The sequence below is a fragment of the Typopeltis vanoorti genome, chromosome 17 (genome assembly GCF_054136105.1).
Source record: "Typopeltis vanoorti isolate ZY-2024b chromosome 17, IOZ_Tvanoo_1.0, whole genome shotgun sequence".
NCBI lineage: Eukaryota > Metazoa > Arthropoda > Arachnida > Uropygi > Thelyphonidae > Typopeltis > Typopeltis vanoorti.
In genome coordinates this window covers 107907412-107931492 of record NC_143565.1, presented here as the reverse complement: position 1 = coordinate 107931492, position 24081 = coordinate 107907412, and the positions used below count along the sequence as shown (strand labels likewise).

Genomic DNA, 24081 nt, shown 5'->3' with positions numbered 1-24081 from the left:
CTAAGCGTGGATCCTCTAACAAAAGCAGGGTTGTAAATGCATTCTCTTTTTGACAAATTTACCATCGTGGAATCAAATAAAAGACTGAAAGCAACTGTTATAAGCTACTCATCCGCTATAGCGGCTTCTAATAATAATATTCAAATGAGCGCAGTCTTCTTGGATGACAGACTATGAAGACACCACTTATCAGTCATCAGCGATTATCCGGTCAATCACCCCACCACACGATATCCTTAAAATCAGAATATTTCCATTTAACGGTGCCCAAGCAGGAACAGAGGCTGAACAAAAGTGTTTCCAATTGACCAATCACAGAGTAAAAGAAAAGCATCGTTGCCATGTAGCCAATCACATGCAGCGATAACAAACACCATCGCGAACCACTGGGGTGCGACTTTTCTAATTAGCATAATCCTAACCGGGTGGGGGTGAGGGATTTTGTATGCCGTCCCCAACTATGGAAAACACCAGGAAAGCGGTTCACGTATACACGAGGATAACTAATGACACGCGGGGGCTATAATACCCATGCCCCTGAGCGACAGCATTGTGTTTCCGAACACCAAGAAAAGAACTGACGTTATAAAGGTTGTAATTTCAGGTTTTCTGGCAAGCTGCCAACAGCGAGAACACTAGACGGGTGAGCCTTGGGGGCTCTCTCTCTATTAAAACGAAGCAAGCGAACTCTGAAAGGCCAGCAGTCAATTTAAGTAACAAAAGATGAAAACGAGACGCCTCCATACAGGAAGCGGGGCATAACGTCACGTGATCCGACGAAATGTTATCTTTCACCCTTCCCACTGAAAGTTTTTAAGTCTACACACACACACACACACACACACACACACACACACACACACACACACAAGGAAATCGTGGTTGCGGTTTACATATGTTCTTATCAAATTCTTACTTTACTGCATTAGTCCTACGGATAAAATTTAAATGATAGCATTCAGAGAACTGGAAGTATTCACTTTCTTATAGTTTTTTTTTTTTTTAATGAAAATTTAGATGGCTCCATAGTGCATTCAGAATGTTGACACGTGTCTTAGATTGGGACCTCGGTTCTATTTCCATTTTTGATAGAATTCAGTCTCCAAACTTTTCCAATGGCTGAGTTAACCATTCTCAGGCATGGGTAGAAGATTTTCTGGAAACTAGAGTTCGTCTATTGAACAGTCAAGAAAAATGGTGAAAATTGCATGCAATTAGTAGGCATAATGTACTCGCCTCATGACATTAGTTTGCCTAACGTTAACTATAAATGTAATCTGTATATCATAATTCGTTAACACCTTTTTTTTAAAAATGAAGTAGACGATGCTGTTTAGTCCAAACTAACTTTTGAAGATTGGTGTGCAGCCAAGCTCTACCACTAATAGCCAGCTGAAGGCTGTCAATTTGCATCATGTCAATTGGCATCTGGGAGATGAGCGCTGCAGACAACTACCGGTACCCCATGGCCCCAATCTTAGCATGATATATTATGGTCTGAAATAGTGTGAGTTCTACAGTCGATTTTCTTGAAATGTGAAATTAAAAACCCGAATTTCTGTTGAAAAACCCTACTTACCCGCACATTCGAAAAAAAGTATATAAAAAAGTTTCTATAGTCAGTGGTTGGAATCGAACTTACAATCTTACTTTGAAAGGCCTAGCGCTATGGATGCAAGCATCATTTTCAATAGCATGTTTATTAGTAGTTATGGCTTGTGTTGTTTGCAATAATTGCAGAGACAACTGGCAGGTCAGTGTAATACATCTGCCAATTCGATGTGTACCCTAAAAGAAAAAAAATACAAAAACTTCCATTGATATCGGAATAATAAACTATTCCTCCTGTCTTTGGTGCAATTCGACTTCGGATATATCCAAAAAGAGAGATACGGTGTCTAACATATCTGGATTCAGAATTCACTAAAGCAATAAAATAATATTTATTTTAAAATCTGATAATCCGGATATAAACAAGATAATTCTACCGAAAAGAGACATGAAATATGTTAATTCCAAAAGAAATAATACAAAAACATTATAGCATGTGCAATTTAAAGTTTATAAAGTTGTTTCAACTTCTTGCCACTAGAGGGAGCTAGAGAAATTTAACTAAGAATTTCACTCGCATTTTAAATAGTAAAAAAAAAAAAAAGCCAGGCGACCTGATATATAAAAATATACGAGAACAAAAGGAGATATTAAGAATTTTTCCTTAATATCTCCCTTTATTCAAATCAAAACGTTCACCTGATGACTATTTTGAAAACTTTATTTTCAACGAATATTTGTTTCCTTCTCGGCTGTTTCGCATCTACGCACAATATGCGTTCATTGGCTTTTATACTGATGGAGTAGTTTAGCTATTTAAACAGACAATGCTCTTCCCCCTTTCCGTTCCTTGAGGCCCATTTTTATTGATCTTCTCACCCGCAGGTGAATAGAAGTCTCACTGGAAAAGAAACACTATACATCACGACCGCTAGAAAATGTTCCATTTTTGACGACACCGGAGGCAGAGCTATGAAATATAGATCGGTGGAAGTAAGAAGAGAAGTGATGACATCGAGTGATCGCTTCCGCTCTGCTTCGTCCCTTTCCACCCACCCCTATTCTCTAAAAAAGCCGATACATAGTGGTCAACAGAAAGTTTATCCATCACTCAGTCGCTATGCCATTAATATAAAGATGCTTCCGCTAAAAGCTTAACAGTCTGACTAACCTTCGCTGCATATTTAATCTACAAGTTATGTAAATATCTAACGGTTGAAATTTATTGCCATTTTTGGGCACTAGGCGGAGCCACTGTATTTCCTCCAAAGAAAGGCTAATGCTAGAAGTTTGTTCTTAATACTCAACTTGTAAGAATTATTATTATTATTATTATTATTATTATTATTATTATTATTATTATTATTATTATTATTATTATTATTATTATTATTTAATAACGAAAGTATACGTGTCAAAATAGCGACCGGAATTTAAAAAGTAGCTGTTTATTTGAATAATTTTAATAACCGAAAGATCTAAGACGTTGCATTTGGAGATTTTGAAGAAAGGAAAAATGCAAATCGAAACAAGTTTTAATAAAATTTCTGAAATACAAATTTAAAAATCTATAAACCTTAATAGAATTTAAAAATTGCTATTTAATTTTAGAATTTTTCTTAATTTAAGAACATATTAGAGAAATCATAAGGTATAAACACAATACACCTTACAATATTATATATCTCCATAATAGTTGTTGCCAACTTGAAATGAACTTTAATGTTAATGAATCAATCGACCGTGAGATGCGGTGATTGATTCATTCAATCCAATACCCTTGGAGGGTAATGGATGGCAATGCTGTAGCTAATGAAGCTCTAACTGAGGCTCGGCTATTGCTGTTACCCTCCTGCCATGATCAGAGCTTTAATAATAGCCAATAACCTTATCCTTACACTGTCCGCTACAGATAACGGGGAATATGAAAAGCATTCCTGCTTCGCCCCTTTAAGCCAGTCCTTATAAGGACTATAAGGACTTTAATGTTGGTATCCGATCCAATACCCTTGGAGGGTAAGATCATACTTCACAGGATCATTTCTGTAGTGTGGTTAGCGTGTAGTTCATTTTTTGTGAACTTTCCCCATATTAGCAAATTGTTTAGCTAAGCGCAAATTATAGTATATATAGTATATAGTATAGTATATGTTAGCTCAGTTATTATCGGCAAAGCGTCTCATAGAGACACTTGATAATAAACTACAGCAGCAGATACAGAATAAACCCCAGATTGGGGCAAGAACAACACACTCGGTGGTGGGAATAGCTTAGGCCCCCCCTTACCAGCATGGCTTTGCCGCGTACGCGGACCCTTGGAATCGAAGTGAAAGCTGATGTACGACCTCGATGTTTGGCTAAAGCCCTCATCGAAAGCGTCGGTGCTGAGCAGATTTTTGGGTTTACTCCCTTTGGTGGTGGCCGCTTCCAAGTAGTAGTAGTAAGGAGTGAGCAAACAAGAGACAAACTACTTGCAGGATTCGAATGTAATGGAAAAACAATAGTTCCATTTTTGGTAGGGAGTATTACCAAATTACTTAGAATCCCCAGATTCCCTTTAGAATATAGAATATATTGAAACGGATGTAAAGATCATCCACGAAATATTCGGGAATTCGGCGTTATATATACACAAGGTGGAAGTCCTAAATGACGCAGAAAACCCCAAATGGAAGTCGGGTGAAGTCCACATCTCCCTCCAGATGAAAACGCCCGTTCCCAACTTCATTTTTATTGGATCCGCCAGAGTAATGATAAATTACCCTGGTGTTAAAAACGAATGTTTTAGATGTGGTGCTTTCACTCACCTTGGGGCAGACTGTCCTAGAGTGAAATGTAAAAACTGTCTCAAAGCAGGCCACAACCAAGACAACTGTGAGTCAGCTTGCCTGAAATGTGGGGTAATTGACCACAAAGTGGACACATGCCCATCCAGAACCCTTGCTGAGAGGATGGGTGGTGCAATCACGCCAGCAACTCCACCAAGCAATGGAAATGACACACCACAGGAAGCTTCTCCTCCTTTCGAGGCTGCTCCTGATATAACAGAAATCCATACCTCCACTTCTAAGAAAAACCGAAAGGGGAAAAAAACTTCCACAAGCAGTAAAATCCAACAAGAAGAAACAGTGGCTATTGAAACCATCAATACCAATATAGATACTAATACAGATGATATAGATACAGAAGAAGGAAAGATGGAGGTGAACATCAACACCTCCAAACGGCCATTAAGCCCACAGGAAGAAGAGTTGGTAACGCCCAAAACAGCAAAAGTATCTGAGACCGCTCACCCAGAAGTTCCTCATGCAAAAGCAGGGGAGACTCAAAGCCATCTTATTAGAGGTATCCCTGGGGTGGCGGATAAATTCAAAGAAGCGATTACAAAATTAGGAGAACCTGAACTCCTCCTTACAGGGAAGCATGGACCTGATGTTGTCAGTGCAAAATGGGGTGACCTTTTCGTGGATGACATCAGCAAAATCAGCCCTGATCAAGTAGAGGTAGCTATGGATTTAGATGAGGAGGCAGTTTCGGCGTTTTTTATAGCTCTCTGCAAACTGGACATGGTCAAGGGAAGTGAAGTAGCCAAGAGAATATTAACAGCCCACAACAAAAGAAAGACACAGTAACCACCTTGTGGGGTTTCTGTACTCAGCTTCACTGGTTTTTAGCTCCCACAGGTGGGGGAGGACCTGAGAACCCGAGCGGCGAAGGCTTACAGCGAGGCGGTGCAGTTCCTTGTGAGCTGCATCACTCGGGCCAGATCCTTCCTCCACCTCTAAGTTTAGCTTTCAATTTTTGCTTTTCTGTGTACTTTTTTGTTTTTGTTTTGTTACATGTTTCCTTTTTAGGATTTTTCCTTTTTTTGTAAAGTGAAAAATCAACGACCGTTTTAGAAACGCCCCTGGGGGGCAAACAGCTAAAACAGGTCAACTGAGGCCTCTTTCACCTACTCTACCACTATGCACTCTATCTTTATTTCCTCTCCTACTATCTGCTGACTCTCAGCCTATCTTACTCTACAGGCCGATGATGAAGATTTGTTGAACTCACAAATTATTTATTAATGGATAGCAATGCTGTACCAATGAAGTTTAACTGAGGTTCGGCTGTTGCTGTTACCCCCTTGGGTGATGAGATTCGAGAGTTTTTGAGTTCGCTCTCTTAAGGTTTTTGCCTTAAGGGAGCAATTTGAGTCTCCGGGGAGAATGTTCTCCGGCACGGCCCGCTGAGGGGCTTTGTTGGTGAATTAATTTCCTCGGAATTTGAGCGGTTCAGCTCGGTGGTGGCGTGTGGGTGGAAGGCCATCACTGAGTGGAACCAACGCTGAGATGGACGGTCCTTCGCCCACGATTGAGTGGCCTAGGGATCGTCCGAATTTTTAGAGACGGCTTTACCTTTAAATATGGCAATGCTGTAGCCAATGAAGTTCTAACTGAGGCTCGGCTATTGCTGTTACCCTCCTGCCATGATCAGAGTTTTCATAGCTCAACTTTAATGTTACCTCAGTAAATGACCTAAACATCCTCCCTAAAGAACAGTTTGGATTTCGACAACACCTTAGTACTACCCAGCAAATCCACAGAATTGTGGAATATATATCACCACCAGCTACAACTGGCGCCAGTGCACAGGAGCGGTATTCCTAGACCTATCTAAAGCATTTGACAAAATCTGGCATTTTGGACTCCTGCACAAACTTATCTCAGCCGGTATCTCACTAAAAATGGTTCATCTAATCCGTTCATATCTTCAGAATAGATCAATCCAAGTTAAAATTAACGGTTCTACATCGTCCCAACGCTATATCTTTGCTGGAGTGCCGCAGGGATCTATACTGGCTCCATTGCTGTTTTCTGTATACATGTCAGACATCCCACACAATCCGATGACTTCCATTTTAGCACTGTATGCGGACGATACGGCAATACTAACCAGATCTCTCAGACCCCACTTCGTTACCAGAAAGCTTCAAGAAAATCTTCTAAAGCTGGAGGGTTGGTTCTCCAAGTGGAGATTGGAAGTCAATCCCCTGAAAAGCTCAGCGGTTCTCTTCTCAAAACGGCCAATGTCTCCTGCAGGAGATGTGTTACTATTCAATACTAAAATTCCCTGGCAGAAAGAAACAAATTACCTGGGTGTGATTCTCGACAAAAAAGCTATCTTTCAACCAACATATCAAGTCTGCATGTGCAAAAGCATCTAAAGCCATAGCTCAGATCTACCCCCTAATTAATAGAAATAGCAAACTCAGCAACAGAATCAAATTGCAGCTATACCAGATGACGATTCGTCCTATAATCACCTATGCCTCTTCAGCCTGGAGCCACACCTCTAATACTAACATTATTAAGATACAGCGAGTGCAGAACAAGTGCTTGAGAATGATTTTGAACGCCCCGTGGTATGTTAGAAATAGCCAACTCCACAGAGACACAAATATTCCCTACATTCTCTCTTATCTACAATCCTTATCTTCCAAATTTTTTCTAAAGACGTCCACACATCCCAACGATTTGGTTCAACAAGCTGCAGCATACGAGCCAACGGACATATTTAAATATAGAAGACCAAAAACTATATTAGCCTCCTATAGCGATACATAATCTCCATGCCCATTCAGGGCGAGCAAACTGCTCGTAAATTTTACCCTCACTGTAACCACGACAGATAGCGGGGAATATGAAAAGCATTTTGCTTCACTCTTAAAGAATAAATGTTAATTAATTAATTAACTTTAATGTTGGAACCAGGTGGAGTGGAGTTAATCGACTGTGAGATGCAGTGATTAATACCCTTGGAGGGTAATGGATGTCAATGCTGTAGCCAATGAAGTTCTAACTGAGGCTCGGCTATTGCTGTTATCCTCCTACCATGATCAGAGCTTTAATAGCTCAATAACACCTTATCCCTACACTGTCCTCTACAGATAACGAGGAAGATGAAAAGCATTCTTGCTTCGCCTCTTTAAGCCAGTCCTTATAAGGATAAGGACTTTAATGTTTTAAGGTTATATATATATATATATATAACAATATATAACAATAAAACCTGTATAGTAGTTTTCTGCTTAGTCCAACTTCAGCTTAGGGTATTTCGGTGGGTTTGCCTTGAGAGCATTTGGAGTCTCCAGGAGGGTGCTTCCGGCGTGAGGCTGTGTCGGTGGGTGCTTTTCCCTGAATACGAACGGTTCTGCTCAGTGGTGGGGTGAGCCTATTACTGAATGGAACAAATGCTGAGTTGGACGATCTTTCGGTTAACTGAAAAATTGAAGCAGCTTGAAAAGTACCATGTTTGACCTATAGAGCAAGATTCCTGGATTATCACGTAGCCCTTTCACGGTACTAATGTGTTATAGGTTTACATCTTTCGTCAGTGAAACTGCCATAAAAATATACGGTAGTTTCCTCCCCCCTAATCCGCGGGGGATACGTTCCAAGACACCCTTATCCGAGAACTACTCAGAACGGCGCGCAATTCCAGATATTCCTGATTTCCCAAAGGCTGCAACCAGCATGTAGTTTTCCCCACCTTTGCAAAGAGTTGCCCTGGTGTTGGACTACCTCTGGGATAAACCGAAATTGCCTATTACTAAAAGAAAGAGCCATACAGCTTCATTTCGACGATATAAAATTTAATAGGTAAAGTTGATATTAAATCCAACATTATTTCAAAGCCGAATGTTTGTATAGACTATGAAAGTTGCCCTTTCGTAAGTTAATATCTTCGGACAGGAGTTGATCGCGGATAACAAGAGACTACTGTACCTATTACTTGTACAAAAACACTCTTAAATTTTTTTGTTTGAAGTTGGATATCTCTCGATGAGTTCCTGACTCCCTGGAGGTCTCTCTTAATAATAATAATAATAATAATAATAATAATAATAATAATAATAGTGCTACCTGATAAATCTGTCCATAATATTCTGTCTATAATATTCGCCTTGGACCTGTCACTGCCAAATTTTATATGGTCTCCCATTTGATTTTTAAAAGCTATGACGAACCAGATTTTTCATTTATAAGAAATTGAAACCAATGTCTTAAATATCCATCTTTATGCCATTTGCCAGCGGAGTATAAATAACCTCAAAACGGTAAAAAAAAAAAAAAAAAAAACTTGCTGATCATCATCCATACAAAGTTAGGATTCAAACTTTCCAAACAACTAACTTTTCATCCTCATCCTCCTCTTTCATTGCACCAACCTGAGTTCTTTAGAACAGTCTTTTTTCAAGCTGTTTCTGAAACACATCAACAAGTCTCCTTTTTTTTCTTGAATGTTTATCCATTGAACAGCAAATGTTGTGTTACATATTATGCGGCCTCTCGTGAGATTTATATATAAAAAGAAATATTTTTTTATATTCTCTCTTTCTTTGTTCGATTTATATTTATTAAGGTGCATTTCGCTTATAATAAGTATTACGTTTATTTCGTCTATGTCTATACGTATATTATTCCTCACAGTAACAAGAATTGTAAGGAAATTTAAAATTCTTACAAAAATTTGGGGGGAAAAAAATTAAGTTTCCTTTTAGCGAGATCATTTGCTATTGCAAAATCTGTAAAAACGTTTTGACTTGGAAACTCTGGTTTTTCATCTCGCATACAAACAAATCGGTCCTTCAGAATACACACAATTTACAGACAAAAAAATACTAGTTGTGGTGGTGGATGACGTTGATGTAGACGATTGGTAGTGGAGGTTCGGTGTAGTGGTGGAGACAGAGAGTTGTACAGTACGTGTCCTCCCGCGATGAGTCTACGGACTCCTTGGAGGTGTCACAAATAATAATAATAATAATAATAATAATAATAATAATAATAATAATAATAATAATAATAATAATAATAATAATAATCCCAAATAACAGTTCTACTCCTGTTGGATGAAATTTAAGGACATTTCAGAACATTGTTTTAGTCTGGTATATACAAGTTTGAACTTGTATATACCAAGTTTCTAGAGAGTTGGATGGGGAGGTTTTGGAGATTGGAGAACTTGCTGTTGGGATAGAAGGCAACCTTTATATTTTATTGACGTAGTATCTTGGTGTCTTATATGTGACAGATTGTATATAGGGGAGAATCACACGATGAAATCTTGTTTTCATGTTCATCCGATTGTCTTGGATGTTGACGTAGAATTTTATTCACCAATGTTCTGTTGTAACCATTCTTTGATAGATGGTGCTTAGGTAGTGGAGCTCTTGGTTTCTTTTATGTATGTTAGTGTAGGTTCCGTAAGCTCTGTTTTGGAGCGAACGAATAATATAATAATAGTATCATGGCTTTATCAGACAAGCCGTCTGCACTAACACACAGCTCTTTTTTTTTTTTTTTCACTTATTTTACATTTGTATAATATTTTCGGTAGTCTACTGTTGTCTATTCGATTTAAATGTCTATCCATTTTTGTTTATACTGTCTTATGTAGTAATTAATTGGTTTTATATGCAGGGATCGTAAGATTTCTTCATTTGTTTTGTGGTCCCACTTGGTATATTCAGCTATTTTTCTGAGGAACTTCATTTCTACTGCTTGAATTTGTTTTTCATCTTTCTTTTTATGGCCAATATTTCGCTTCCGTATAGTACACTTGGAAATTTAGAAATATGATGATTTCTAAATTTCCCATTATCCAGCCTACAGGTTCAAATCTCGCCATGGACATCGATGTCTGTACTTTTCTTTAGATGGTAGGCGATTTTCATCGCCCAATGTGATACATCCCGCTTAGTGTGACTTTAAAAAGCTAGACAGCTAGACATCTGATTGCTAGAGCAGGGTTTTCGAAACAAGGTAAAAACTCAAAAAAAAAATATATAAAATAATACGAATGAGAGTCCTAAAAAAGGCGTTAGTAGATTTTAAATGTTTTATATTATGTTATCATTTTATAACATTTTCTAAGTCAGGGTTTCCCAAATTGTGTGAATAAGGTTTCCGCGAGACGTTCTCCTGGAATTTGTCATTTTAGTTTTCTAAGCATTTTTATGAATAAATATTTTATAATGGAAATATCCTGAGGAGAATAATATTCGAGAATATGTCAAAACGCTCAGACCCAGAAGGCCTAATAGCAACTGTATCGTTAATTTTCACACATCGATACCTTGGAACATTTGGGAAAGAGAATACAGCTGTTTATGACCGATCATAAAAATTGCCTGCAAGCGGATTATAACAATGGGCGGCGTATCCTCTGTTCTCAAAAGTGAAGGAAATGACATCTGTGTAGCAAATGTCAGTGACCAAGCGGCATATTTTTAAACATGGAAATAATCATGAATTATCGTTAATTTTCACACATCGAAATCTTTCAACAATCGGGAAAGAGAATACCGCTGTTTATGACCGATCATAAAATTTGCCTGCAAGCCGATTACAATAATGGGCGGCGTATCCTCTGTTCTCAAAACTGAACGAAATAACACCTGTGTTGCAAATGTTAGTGACCAATCAGCAAGGAAGTATAAAGAAAATTTTTCCATTAAAATTGAAGATCGAGGTAGTCTGTATCCGGTTCTCAAATATAGTAATACTGAATACTTTCTTCGCAAGTTCGTATTGTAGGGTGAAAGTTTCGAAACCATAGTGCCGTGATTTTTTAAAAGTAATAGGCCTGCAGATTTAAATTTTAATATGAATAAGAGACAAGGGACTTTGTCTAATTTGAGTATTAATAAATCTCTTATTGAGGGTGTTTGTGACGCAACAGATAGTGATTCATCCACCTCCAGCCTACAAAGTGATCTCCAGGATGTACAAAAGGAGGAGAAAACGAGAGCACACAGGAGAAAAAGTCTGAATTCACTCGTAATTACTTATAATAATATTATAAATTTTTGGTGATCAGAATGGGATACGTCATTGAAAATCAGCACAAATTAATTTAATGATGTTTATATTTAATTAATTATTAATTAATAAAAATAATTATAAAAATAATAAAAATTTGCTAAATTAACAATTCATTATTAATTAATACATTACAAAATAACCAAAGTGTTCCGTGAAATTTTCAGGATTTGTGAAGTGTTCCGTCGTCGGAAAAGTTTGGAAACCGCTGCTCTAAGCTATATACTCCGCATCTACAGACATAGGACACACCGGGAGACATAAGCACCTTTTCCTCGAAAAGTTGCGGAATCGCAGTTGCGGTTTGAAGTTGTAATAAGCCATGCCTAATGCGAAACTCTGCCATGGGATCCTTAGGGGTCTCATGCCAGTCCCAAGCCTGGATAAAGGAGGGTCGGTCAGTTGAGTGTCGATGCTCTGAACGTAAGGGAAAAAACACGATTGTTATCTGATGCCTATACAATCAACAGCTACAACATGCCGGCTCGGGAGTCGCCCGGATAAACAAGGCCCGCGATAACAATCGAGCGATCGGGGTTGGATCGAAAAGTGGGATACCGAAAGGAAACAGAAACAGAAACTAACAGAACTGTTATCAGTAGGAACGTGGAATGTGTGGACTCTCTGGATGTCAGGAAAATTGAACTACTTCGTGAGGAAATGAAGAGATATCGGTGGGATATTCTAGAATTGGCAGAGATGAGATGGACATCATCTGGAGAGATCAATGGATGCGAAGTAATATGGTCAGGACATGACACCATGCACGAGTTGGCTTCCTTCTTAGCAAAAGAGCTCGAGAGGCACTGTTAGGCTACAAACCAGTTAATGAACGAATCATAGTAGCAAGATTTCAGGCAAAACCATTTAACATATCAATAGTCCAGATATATGCGCATACATCTGACACCACAGATGAGGATATTGACTTATTCTACAAAGATCTGACAGAGACAATAGAAACAATACCAAAGCAAGATGTGCTAATTATTGAAGGAGATTGGAATGCCAAAGTTCGAATAGATAATGATGGTTGGGAAAGATTGATGGGAAAATATGGTTTCGGAGAAAGAAATGAACGAGGTGAAAAATTATTAGAATTTGCTGTGGACCACAAGATGATGATCTGTAACACAAGATTCTAACAAAAGGAGTGTAGAAAATGGACCTGGCGATCAAATGATGGGAAAACCAAAAACATGATTGATATGATTATGATTAAAAGAAGACGGATAACATCAGTACAGCAATGTCGAACTTTTCAAGGAGCGGACATAGACTCGGACATAGTTTAGTAATTGCAAACATCAAGATGAAATTAAGAAAGAAATATAAACCCCAACATCAGAATAGAAGATATACAGCACGAATAAGTGAAGCAGAAATAGGAAGAAGGTACAGAACAGTGTTAGCAGAGAAACTTAAAAGTGTGGAGAAAGAAAAAAACTCGAATCTAAGACTGAAAAGAGTAATGAAGGCGATAGAAGATGCGGTTGAAGAAACAGTACCAGAAGAAGAGAAGATCAAGAAGAAATGGATTACACAAGAAACACTGAAGTTAGTACAGGAGAAAAGAATGTTGAAGATAAGAAGGGATACATCAGAACAAATAAAAGAGCAATATAGAAGAAAGTGTAATGAGGTGAAAAAAGCAGTCAGAATGGATAAGATGAAATAGTTAGAAGCCCAATGCAACAATATAGAACAGTACTATGGAGAGCATAAAACAAGGGAGGTATACAAAATGATCAGAACCATTAATAGAAAGTGGCAACCAAAACAGACCACAATTAAAGATGAAAAAGGCAAAGTATTGATGAATAAAGAAAAAATTGTACAGCGGTGGACAAGATACTGTAGTGAGTTATATGAAGAAAAACTAGATTCAGATAACGTTGAGAAACTGACTGAAGAATTGAAGCAGATTATCACCACCAGGTAATGAGCATGATATGGACATTTTAAGAGGAGAGGTAGAAAAAGCAATAGGACGGCTGAAACACAACAAGAGTCTTGGTAACGATAACATTACTGGAGAAATGATTAAATATGGTGGTGAAAGTATGGTTACAGAAATGCACCAACTATGTAATATGGGATGGAAAGAAGGGAAAATGCCAGAGGAGTGGGTGCAATCAATAGTAGTAACGTTATACAAGAAAGGAAATAAGCTAGAATGTAAAAATTATAGAACAATTACCTTGATAAGTCACCTTGGTAAAGTGATGATGATCATATTGACAGAAAGATTGAGAACACAATTGGAAGCATACCTTGCAGACGAGCAAGCAGGATTTAGGAAGGATAGAACTACAAATCAACAGATTTTGACAATGAGGTTAATAACAGAGAAAGCTAGGAGAAAAAACAAAAACATATATACTTGCTTTGTTGATTTTCAGAAAGCATTTGACAGTATTGACCAGAAAGTGACATTAGCAGTTCTGGAATCCTATAAAATAGGATTCCAGATAAAAAAAACCTGATAGAAAATGATTGGGGAAATGGTTTAAAACAAGAAGAGGTACTAGACAGGGAGATCCAATATCACCAAGCATTTTCATCGCACATTTAGAAAGAGCAATGGATAAAATGAAAGAAGATGCCAAAGGAATATCTGTACACGGAATGAGAATTAACAATCTGAGATTTGCAGATGAAATTGTTATTATTGAAGAAGACGAAAGAGAACTACAAAAAACACTGAAACTGTTAAATGAGGAAGAGAAGAGATTTGGACTTGTTATGAACTTTGAAAAAACCAAGACAATGGTATTTCGTGAGAGGAACATGAAACAAAAGATACAAGTGGATGGAACTGATATAGAAAATGTAGAACAATTCACATATTTGGGAAGTAAACTGAACATATGACTTGGACTGTAAAAAAGAAATAAAGATCAGGATTGCAAAGGAAAGAACAAATCTGAAGGCCATGGATAACATCTGGAAAAGTAAAGTGATCAGTCTGCAAACAAAACTAAGAGTATTGGAAACATGCATCTTCAGCGATGTACTGTACGGATCTGAAACGTGGGTAATAAATAGTAAATAAGGAATCAAGAAAAAGAATTTTGGCATTTGAAAGAACTTGTTACAGGAAGATTCTTAGAATAGGATGGGTACAGAAAATCACCAATGAAGAGTTCTATCAGAAGATACAACCAAAGTAGAATCTAATGCAGAAGATTATAAAACGGAAGCTGCAATTATTTAGACACATCTGTAGAATGAGTGAGGACCGGAAGATAAAGACATTTATGTTTGGTATTTTGGATGGTTTAAACAGAAGAGGTAGACCATACAGAGAATGGGTAGACGATATAAAAGACTGGTGTGGAATGGGTGTACAAAAACTGAGACACTGTGCACTGGACAAAGAAAGGTGGAAGAAGATAGTGAGTGAAACAGGCATCAGACATCAACGAGCAGTGAGCCCATGGTTCGTGATGATGATGAATGCGAACGTAACGGGCCCCTAGGCCTAATATACGTATAAGGAGGAAGAGGAAGATGTTATGTACTCAGCGAATAGTTAAGTCAAAACTGAGGTAAGACTTTTCAGTAATTGTTATGGAAATAGTTATGCAAAAAAAAAAAATAATAATTTAAGGGCTCATTTCCTAACAAGCCTCCTAAACCCTAATACATGCTGCTTATAATACAGTTGAAATAAAGAAAGTGATCTTAGTTCTTCTCCTAGAGCTGAGACTCTATACAGGAAATGTGCAGTTAATATATTGCGGTAAATGAAAATCTGTTCAATGATAATTTCGTAAGCAATTAAAGCGAGTTTTGAGAACATTAGGTTGACCTGTGACATTTCACAGCTGCGAACAAATTGTTGACATAAGCAGTGTTCACTAAGTTAACTACGCTCTGTTATTATAACATTATTACCAACTACTAATAGAGGCAATTACTCTGCCTCAAGGAACAGCCAAGCTGATAGACAGGTTTGCAAACACCAAGATTATTTATAGCTGTCTACAAACATTATAGCAAGCTGCCTCTTCTTAATAATCAAGCCTTCGAGAGTAAGTAATGTGATTAAATCTTAAGTCAACAGGTGTAAAAATATGTTCGCAGGAGTTGTTTACAACTGCTTAATCACTTTTACATTCTTAGAAGAAATTATCATCACGTGATACCCCAAAGTAGTGTAAAGACTCATCGTCACAACCAATAGTTAAATAGTTACAGTTAAATTTAAAATAAAATAAATTTAAAATAAAATGTGCCATCTACACGCAGCGATAGCTTAATCTACTTCAAGTTCTTAAAAGAACTGGGAGATGGACTGAGTCCTTGACTCTTTCTCCCGTCATCTGAATGAAAAAAATCTTTCCCGTCATCTGAATGAAGAAAATCTGTGTGGATCTTTCCCGTCATCTGAATGAAGAAAATCTGTGTGGATGGAGTGTTATTGAGCTAAAAACTCTAGTCATGGCTGGGTAACGGCAATAGCCGGACCTCGGTTCATTGGCTACAGCATTGCCATTCGTTACCCTGGAAGTCCCAAAAAGGACTCTCCACAGCTCGCTTAATAATCTACTTATCCATATAAGGAATGGCTTAAAGGGACGAAGCAAGAATGCTTTTCATCTTCCCTGTTATCTGTAGAGGACAGCGTAGTGATAAAGTGTTATTGAGCTATTAAAGCTCTGGTCATGACAGGAGAGTAACAGCAATAGCCGAGCCTCAGTTAGAACTTCATTGGCTACAGCATTGTCATCCACTACCCTCCCAGGGTTTGCATATTGACTCAATAATCTACTTCCTTAGTCCTTATATAAGGACTGGCTTAAAGGGGCGAAGCAAGAATGCTTTTCATCTTCCCCGTTATCTGTAGAGAACAGTGTAGGGATAAGGTGTTATTGCGCTATTAAAGCTCTGATCATGACAGGAGGGTAACAGCAATAGTCGAGCCTCAGTTAGAATTTCATTGGCTACAGCATTGCCATCCATTACCCTCCAGGGTATTGGATTGAATGAATCAATCACCGCATCTAACGGTCGATTGATTCAACCCATCCTCATTCCTAAGGCCTGAGAGCCAATCTACTTCCCTTATCCTTATAAGGACTGGCTTAAAGGGGCGAAGCAAGAATGCTTTTCATCTTCCCCGTTATCTGTAGAGGACAGTGTAGGTATAAGATGTTATTGAGCTACTAAAGCTCTGATCATGGCCGGAGGGTAACAGCAATAGCCGAGCCTCAGTTGGAACTTCATTAGCTACAGCATTGCCATCCATTACCCTCCAAGGGTATTGGATTGAATGAATCAATCCATTCAATCTACTTCCTTCTGATATTAACTTATTATATATATAGTAGTTGTAAATAACGTTTTGGTTTAGCATATAATTAATATGTTAGATTACATAAAATGATAAAAAAAGTAAAAGTTGCATATTATAACATTATTTTACTATGGTTTCATTGTTGTTTTATAAGAATATATACCTTTAATTTCTGCAATGTTTCAATATAAACCTTAAATTCAATGTATTTTGCTGTCAGAAACGTGATAATCAAAACTTCATCACTTATATCATCTTAATATAGTTTTTCGCCTTTAAGAGACCTCTAGCGACAGAATCATGAAACTTACTGCTACTGCTAAATTGTGGGAAAATAAATTAATGAGTACTGATTGAGTTAACAGTTACTTGGGTTTGTTTCGGAAAAATAATAAAAATAAAAATAAACATTGCTATATTTATTATTTTTTTTTTCATTTATATTTATATTTTATTATTTACATTTACATTTATTATTATTTTTATTATTTTATTTTTATTTTACCATCTCTTTGTAAAAAAAAAAAAAAATTCAACTGAACGATTGAAATTAAGTGAATTCGAGTAAATTCTGAAACATGCTTCGTTCCAGGTCAGCACTGCATATAACATTAACCAAGGTTGGTGACCTATTAAGTTATATTTATGGTGAAATTAGAACTAGCTATTGCTATACCTGAGTAATTAACGCACACTTTAAATAAGCAATTAGGCATAGCGATGTTAATGTGGTATTTACGCTAGCGTTTTAGATAAGGCCCTAAAGTGCACCCATTAAGATTAAGTTAGAAAAGATAAATGACCTTAAAAGGAAATTATCCGCATTCTCCAGCACATACCGGGCACTCTGGAATCTCAACCGATCTGGGCTAATACCAAGATCACTACAAACTTGCAAAGAAAGCAGCGTATCTCACGATCTATTGTCACAAGACCAATAATAGCTTTTTCTATAAACAAATGACTCATAATTCTGTCTGCACTCCGCGTCTGAATATAACAGGAGTTGAACGAATTCCATCATCCCGTGTAAATTTAAAAGGAGATGGTTATGATACTTCTATTGTCATGATTTTCCTTATGAGACATTCTTTTTATCATTCATCTAGTAAATATTTCATTCGCATAAATTGTTTTTTTATTGTTTTTTTTTATCAACGATATTTAATCTAAAGGAATTTAGTAGAGAATGCATCACTCTTGATGGTAAATCACAATAAGATACGTATTTGCATCGAAAATAAATATTGATAATTTCACTTTTCTGTTGTTTCCTTCAAATTAAAACTGTAATTAGGAAATCTTAAGGTTCCTTTAAGTCAGCGTTTCCCGGATTTTTCCTACGAAGGAACACTTCACAAATCCTGAACTTTTCACGGAACACCTTGGTTATTTTGTAATATATTAATAATTAATTATGACATAATCATAGAGAGTATTAGTACACTTATGTATACGGTGTGACATGTTGACAAATGTAAAATTACATTTAAATCAGTTATCAATCACTAGATTAATGAAATCTTGTAGCATATTGTAGTTTCCTCAAGCCAACATCATTAAATTAATTTGTGCCGATTTTCATCGACATATTCCATTCTGATCACCAAACATTTATAATATTATTATCCGAGGTTTCGAAACAAGCACTTTCACCCTACAATACGAACTTGCGAAGAAAGTATTCAGTAGTACTAGATTTGAGAACCGCAAATTGAGAACCAGACTACCTTGATCTTCAATTTCAGTGGAAAATTTTTCTTTATACTTCCTTACTTATTGGTCACTAACCTTTCCAACACAGATGTTATTTCGTTCAGTGTTGAGAACAGAGGATACGCCGTCCATTGCTGTAATCGGCTTGCAGGCAATTTTTATGACCGGTCATAAACAGTGGTATTCTCTTTCCCGAATAACTTCCATGTTTAAAAATACACGGTTTGGTCACTGACATCACGGAACACTTATTCACTTTCCGCGCGGAACACTATTTGGGAAACCCTGCTTTAAGTCATTGCCAAACTCTTTGAGCTCAACGTCCTTTTATTTTATTTTTATTATTATTGTTTTTTCACTATTACCAATGAAAGAAAAAAAACTCATAAAACGAGGTCAGTTTATCTGTAATCTCAAAAAAAAAAAAATTGCCTACCTATTGTTTATATCAAAAACAAAAAAGGGGGGAAAATAAATGGAGAAATTTAACTTATTGCAGAAAATAATCTTAAACTAATAATCCCACTGTAAACCCAACATCCTCCTCCTCCTCTTACGTATATTAGGCCTAGTGGCCTGTTACGTTCGTATTAGACATGGCCTATTACGATTTGAAACCGCGACTGCCTCGAGGATAAGGTGATCAGCCCTATGGCTCCCAGTGTGTCCTATGTCTGCAGATGCGTGTGTTCACGAGTCGGTTTGCCTGTTGGGGGACGAAAGTAGGTAAGGTTTCTCATACGAAGGTAGGGTTTTCCCCGAGATGGAAAAACCCTACCTTCGTATGAGACCGGTTAATTCACCTTTAATCGAAAGAGTCCAAATAAAGGTTCCTCACGTCTCGGACAGGAATCGAACCCAGGTCTTTCCGACCAAAGGGCTTCGTCTCTATCGACTGAGCTACGGAGGCTTTCGTAAACCCAGTATAATATTGATAAAAAAAAAAAAAAAAACCAAACGACTTGAATTGCTCAACAAAATAATATAATAAAATAATAGCGCCTCCGTTGCGCAATTGGAAGAACGACGGTACGTTGCGCCCTTCGATTAGAAAAGGCCTAAGTTCGATTCTCGTCGCGACGGGAGAAATCGTTATATGGACTTTTCAATTGAAGGTGAGCTAGCCGATCTCATACAGAGGTAGCAGGGTTTTTTCTCCTGCATACAGACAAATCGGCCCTTTAGAACACATGCAATTTTCAGACAAAAATACTAGCTGTGATGGGCAGTAGATGGCGCTGAGGTAGATGATTGGTAGTAGAGGTTCGGTGTAGTGATGGAGACGGAGAATTGTACAGTAGGTGTCCTCCCGCGATCAGTCTTCGGACTTCTTGGAGGTGTCACGTATAATAATAATAATAATAATAATAATAATAATAATAATAATAATAATAATAATAATAATAATAATAATACATTTCTGGGTTAAAATTGTTATGTTTAACTAATTCGAATGCGACGTTACGTTGCCATGGCAACAATATGCTCGGTTTGCTTACGCATAACAATGAGAATACTGTCCGACCACAGATGCCAGAACCCCGGCTGGCAGATTGCCAAGAAGATTCAATTCATGTTGAAGGGGAAAGGAATAAGGTGATGTAGGAATAATAGCATTAAGGATGAACACAAGAAGTTGTCCACGTGGTTCTTTAGGTTTTAATGAATACCCACAGTCGATAATTCAACTTCAAACTGTAACTGTGATGTTCTGTGCACTTGATCAATGTTGCAACGCAACAATTTTCTTATTTAAACCTCTTCAAGGAGTGATTAGAATCTTTCCGTCGCCATTATACACTTTTATCGGTAAAACTATTCAAAATGATGATTCATTCCCTCTATTGACTGCCGATATTGACTCTATCGGCAGTGAAGATTGAAAAAAAAAAAAAAAAACCTTGGAAGATAACTAGCTGTTTCTTCTTAATGTCTCTCTCTCTCTCTCTATCTATCTATCTATCTATCTATCTATCAATCTCTGTGGTTACGTTTAGTATCAAACGGGAAAAAAAAATGTTAATCAAAAGAAATAAAATCAAACACAATCGAAAATGCTTTCCACAGTGATTGGACATTGGATCAAGTTTCGGGGACGCCTTTAAAATAAAAAAAAAATATCACTTTTCTTTTCCCACCAACATTTTAGTTCTTTTTTTTTGGGGGGGGGAGAGAATGAGTGCAAGTCATTAGAGAAAATTCTCTGTAATCAGCGTCGCTTTCGGGCACGCAGTGGCTGAAAGTGTCGAATAACATTTCTTTAATCCTATAGAAAATTCTACTAGTAGTTACGTTTCCAGGGAGAAGTTTTTTTGTGGTGGGATGGGGGCGGGGAGAAATTGATCTTGATGGTAAAAAATAATCAAAGTAATAATGCAAATTACTTTAATGACATCATTATTTCATAAATAAACATCTTCATCAAAATTTACTTTTTCTCCCCCCCCCCCCCCGAAAAAAAATTGTTGGTTTGACACGTCGAAAGCCACTTAGTGATAACATCTACCTTATAGCAAGGTCCAAAACAACTACGTGGATATCTCAAGAGACAAATGTTCATAGACCTACTGTAATGTAGATTAAAAATAATTTCTTTTAAGATGGAATAGTGATGTAGCGAAAACATTGGACCCCCACGCAAACGGTATGTTTTAGGCCCTTAAATAGTACGTTGGGCTCATAAATTTATGGTTGAAGTGGATCGATAATCTTTGTATTAACGAACTCAACAGAGAATATACTACAATTCTATTAAAATATTTTTTCCATTTTACCTAGATACTACATTACGTATAATTAAAACTAAATATAAAATATAATTTCTAATCAGTTAGGGTTAGAAATTATCATTTTATTGAAGTGAAATAAACAGAACGCTGTTAATTTCAAAAATTTCACGTTACGACATTTAACCCTATTCTCGACATCAAAAATCCATGATGTAATCAGATGGTTAATAAATGATATAGTCTCATTTATTCTAATACTTGAAACAAATCGGAAGCTTGGTGAATGTTTCCGTTTTTAAAGTAGCAAAATCTTAACAACATAAACCCGAAACGGTAAGAATTTTCAAATTAGCGAAGTCGTTTTGCGTTTTCCAAGTCCAATTGGACAAATTATGTTGTCAGCAGCGATTCAGAATTGGTCAAGCGCACTTCTCCCATCGATGTTTTTTAATTTAAACCATCCTCACACGGTCTGTAATTATTTCATTTATTGTTCTCGTTAGGAAATGGCATTCTGTTGTTTAGGAAGGCTGACAGATCTAAAATACTCTTTAATTGGGTCATAAAATCTCTTTTCTCATGTAGAAGCAGACATTAAAGGTTCTAGTGACCCTCATTTTCTTCATTTTGAACTTTAAATGGCTACCCGAGACGGTTACCAAACGGAAGTTGAAAGGAGTTGATTTTTCTTATCTTCAAACTAAAGTCGTTTTTACTTTTTCTCTACGTTTTGCATGGTTGTTTTTAATTCAGCGTGACTGTTATTATACTTCACTTTAACAGACGGAACCTACATAATTGGACTTTACCTAAAGTTGAAAACGACGTCACTGTGTTATTCCTAAAAAATATTAAGTTTATTTCTAAAAAGAATGTTTAAAAGAAGCCATAAATTACTGCAATACTTGTGTGTAGCAGGTATCTACAATCAACTATATTTCTTATTGTTATCCACTGTGTACGCATGCGTGTGTGGTCGCACACGCATGCGTACTTGGTATTGGTATCCACTTGGACCACACGCATGCGTACTTGGTATTTGAATGCGAATACCATTAAAAACATCACCATGGTTACCACACAATGAAAATAACACATAGGTGTGGAAGGAAGGTGCATTTTCTTTCGACTGCGCATTTTTTGTTGGAAAAAAATTTTCTTTTGACCATTAAAAAAGAATGTTTATCTTTTCTTTTAAGTTCTAGGCAGCAAGAATATTTCATTAGAAGCCATTATTTAAACTATATGGAAATTTTATTTAAATAGTAGGGACGAAAAACTCGCAGAGATTTTATTATTTCCTTGACAGAAGAAGTATTGTAGTCACACACACAATAGGAAAAAAAGAAACATTAAGGCTTACTTACGTGGCAAAAACCCGTTGCTCTAGTAATCTGAAAGAGAAAAAAAAAAAACGTCAGTGGTTGAATCCCAACATTATTCAATAAGTTTATCTCAGAAACTCCTGCAGAAGCTATAACTAATGTTATTTCTAGGTTAAATGTTAAAGTTAAACAGATTTTCAGTAATTTATTATAAAAATTGAGTTTGATCCCATTATTATTTTAATTTTACTTTTTTAAAACATTAACAACCTTAAACAACTGTAATCTTTGTAACAAAATATAGTTGGATTAACTGATGCGATGATGATATTTTATTTTTCATTGTTTGCGTCATAATGCAAATTATTCTTCTTGCTGAATTAACATTTTTTAAACTCTTACAAGTATTTTAAGGCAATAACTATAGGGAAATTAGTCTGCTGGATACAGGATATCAAATATATGCAAGAATATTAAAAGAGAAACTAAGCAGTATTGTAGAAAACAAATTACTAGAAGAATAAAATGGTTTCCGAAAAGGCCGATCCTGCATAGATCCAATTTTTACTTTAAAATTATTAATAGAAAAGAGAAGAGAATTTCAAAAAGAAACACACGTGGACTTTATTGATTATGAAAACGCCTTTGACAAAATTAGTAGAAATAAAATAAATAAATAAAATTATAACAATCTAGAAACAGTATAAAACATTTGGTGTACAAATGACCCCGCAAATGAAAATAGATACACTACTATTTGCAGATGATCAAATAGTATTAGCTACATCAGAAGATGACTTACAAAGATCATTAAAATCATTAAATGATATCTCAAAGCAATATAATATGACAATATCTAAAGAAAAAACAAAAATAATGGCATTCAAAGGAGAAAACACGATAAGAAGTAAAATAGTGATAGATAATAAAATATTAGAGCAAGTAAACACTTGCAGATACTTGGGATGTGCTCTATCAGACGAAGAAGAAAAAGACACAGACACTAAAATATCAAACTTTGTCAAAGTAAATGGCATAATAAATAATATATTTAAGCCATCCCTGGTACAAAAACACACTAGAATCAGACTGTATAATGTCTTGTCAAAACCAACTCTACTATACGGAAGCGAAACATGGACCATGAAAAGGAAAGATGAGAAACGAATTCAAACAGCAGAAATGAAGTTGCTCAGGAAAACAGCTGGGTATACCAAGTGGGACCATAAAACAAATGTAGAAATCTTACAATCCCTGAAAATAAAACCAATTAATTACTACATAAGAACAGTATAAACAAAAATGGCTAGAACATTAAAATCGAATGGACAACAGCAGACTACCAAAAATATTATACAGATACAAAATAAGTGGAAAAAGAAGAATAGGAAGAACAAGAAAGAGATGGCATAAGATCGGAACAGGCCACTTGGCCTAAAATCTATGTTAGGAAGAAGAAGAAGAAGAAGAAAACAAGTATTTTAAAAATATTAAAAATACTATAATTTCCAGATATGACTGGTGTGTGTGTGGGGGGGGGGGTTGAGGGTGTTAAAAATAAATAAATATATCTGAAAATTTTAAGGTAA

At 36.5% G+C, this 24081-nt stretch overlaps 1 protein-coding gene across 2 annotated transcripts in view; it reads right to left on the bottom strand.

The window, feature by feature from the left end:
• Positions 1-24081, bottom strand: part of LOC150097753 (neurexin 1-like) — a 353871-nt gene that overhangs the window by 90273 nt on the left and 239517 nt on the right. For both annotated transcript variants that reach the window (XM_090407704.1, XM_090407706.1), the window contains exon 4: positions 22535-22561. In XM_090407704.1, the coding sequence (XP_090263830.1) occupies positions 22535-22561 (27 nt within the window). The remainder of the gene's footprint in view (positions 1-22534; positions 22562-24081) is intronic.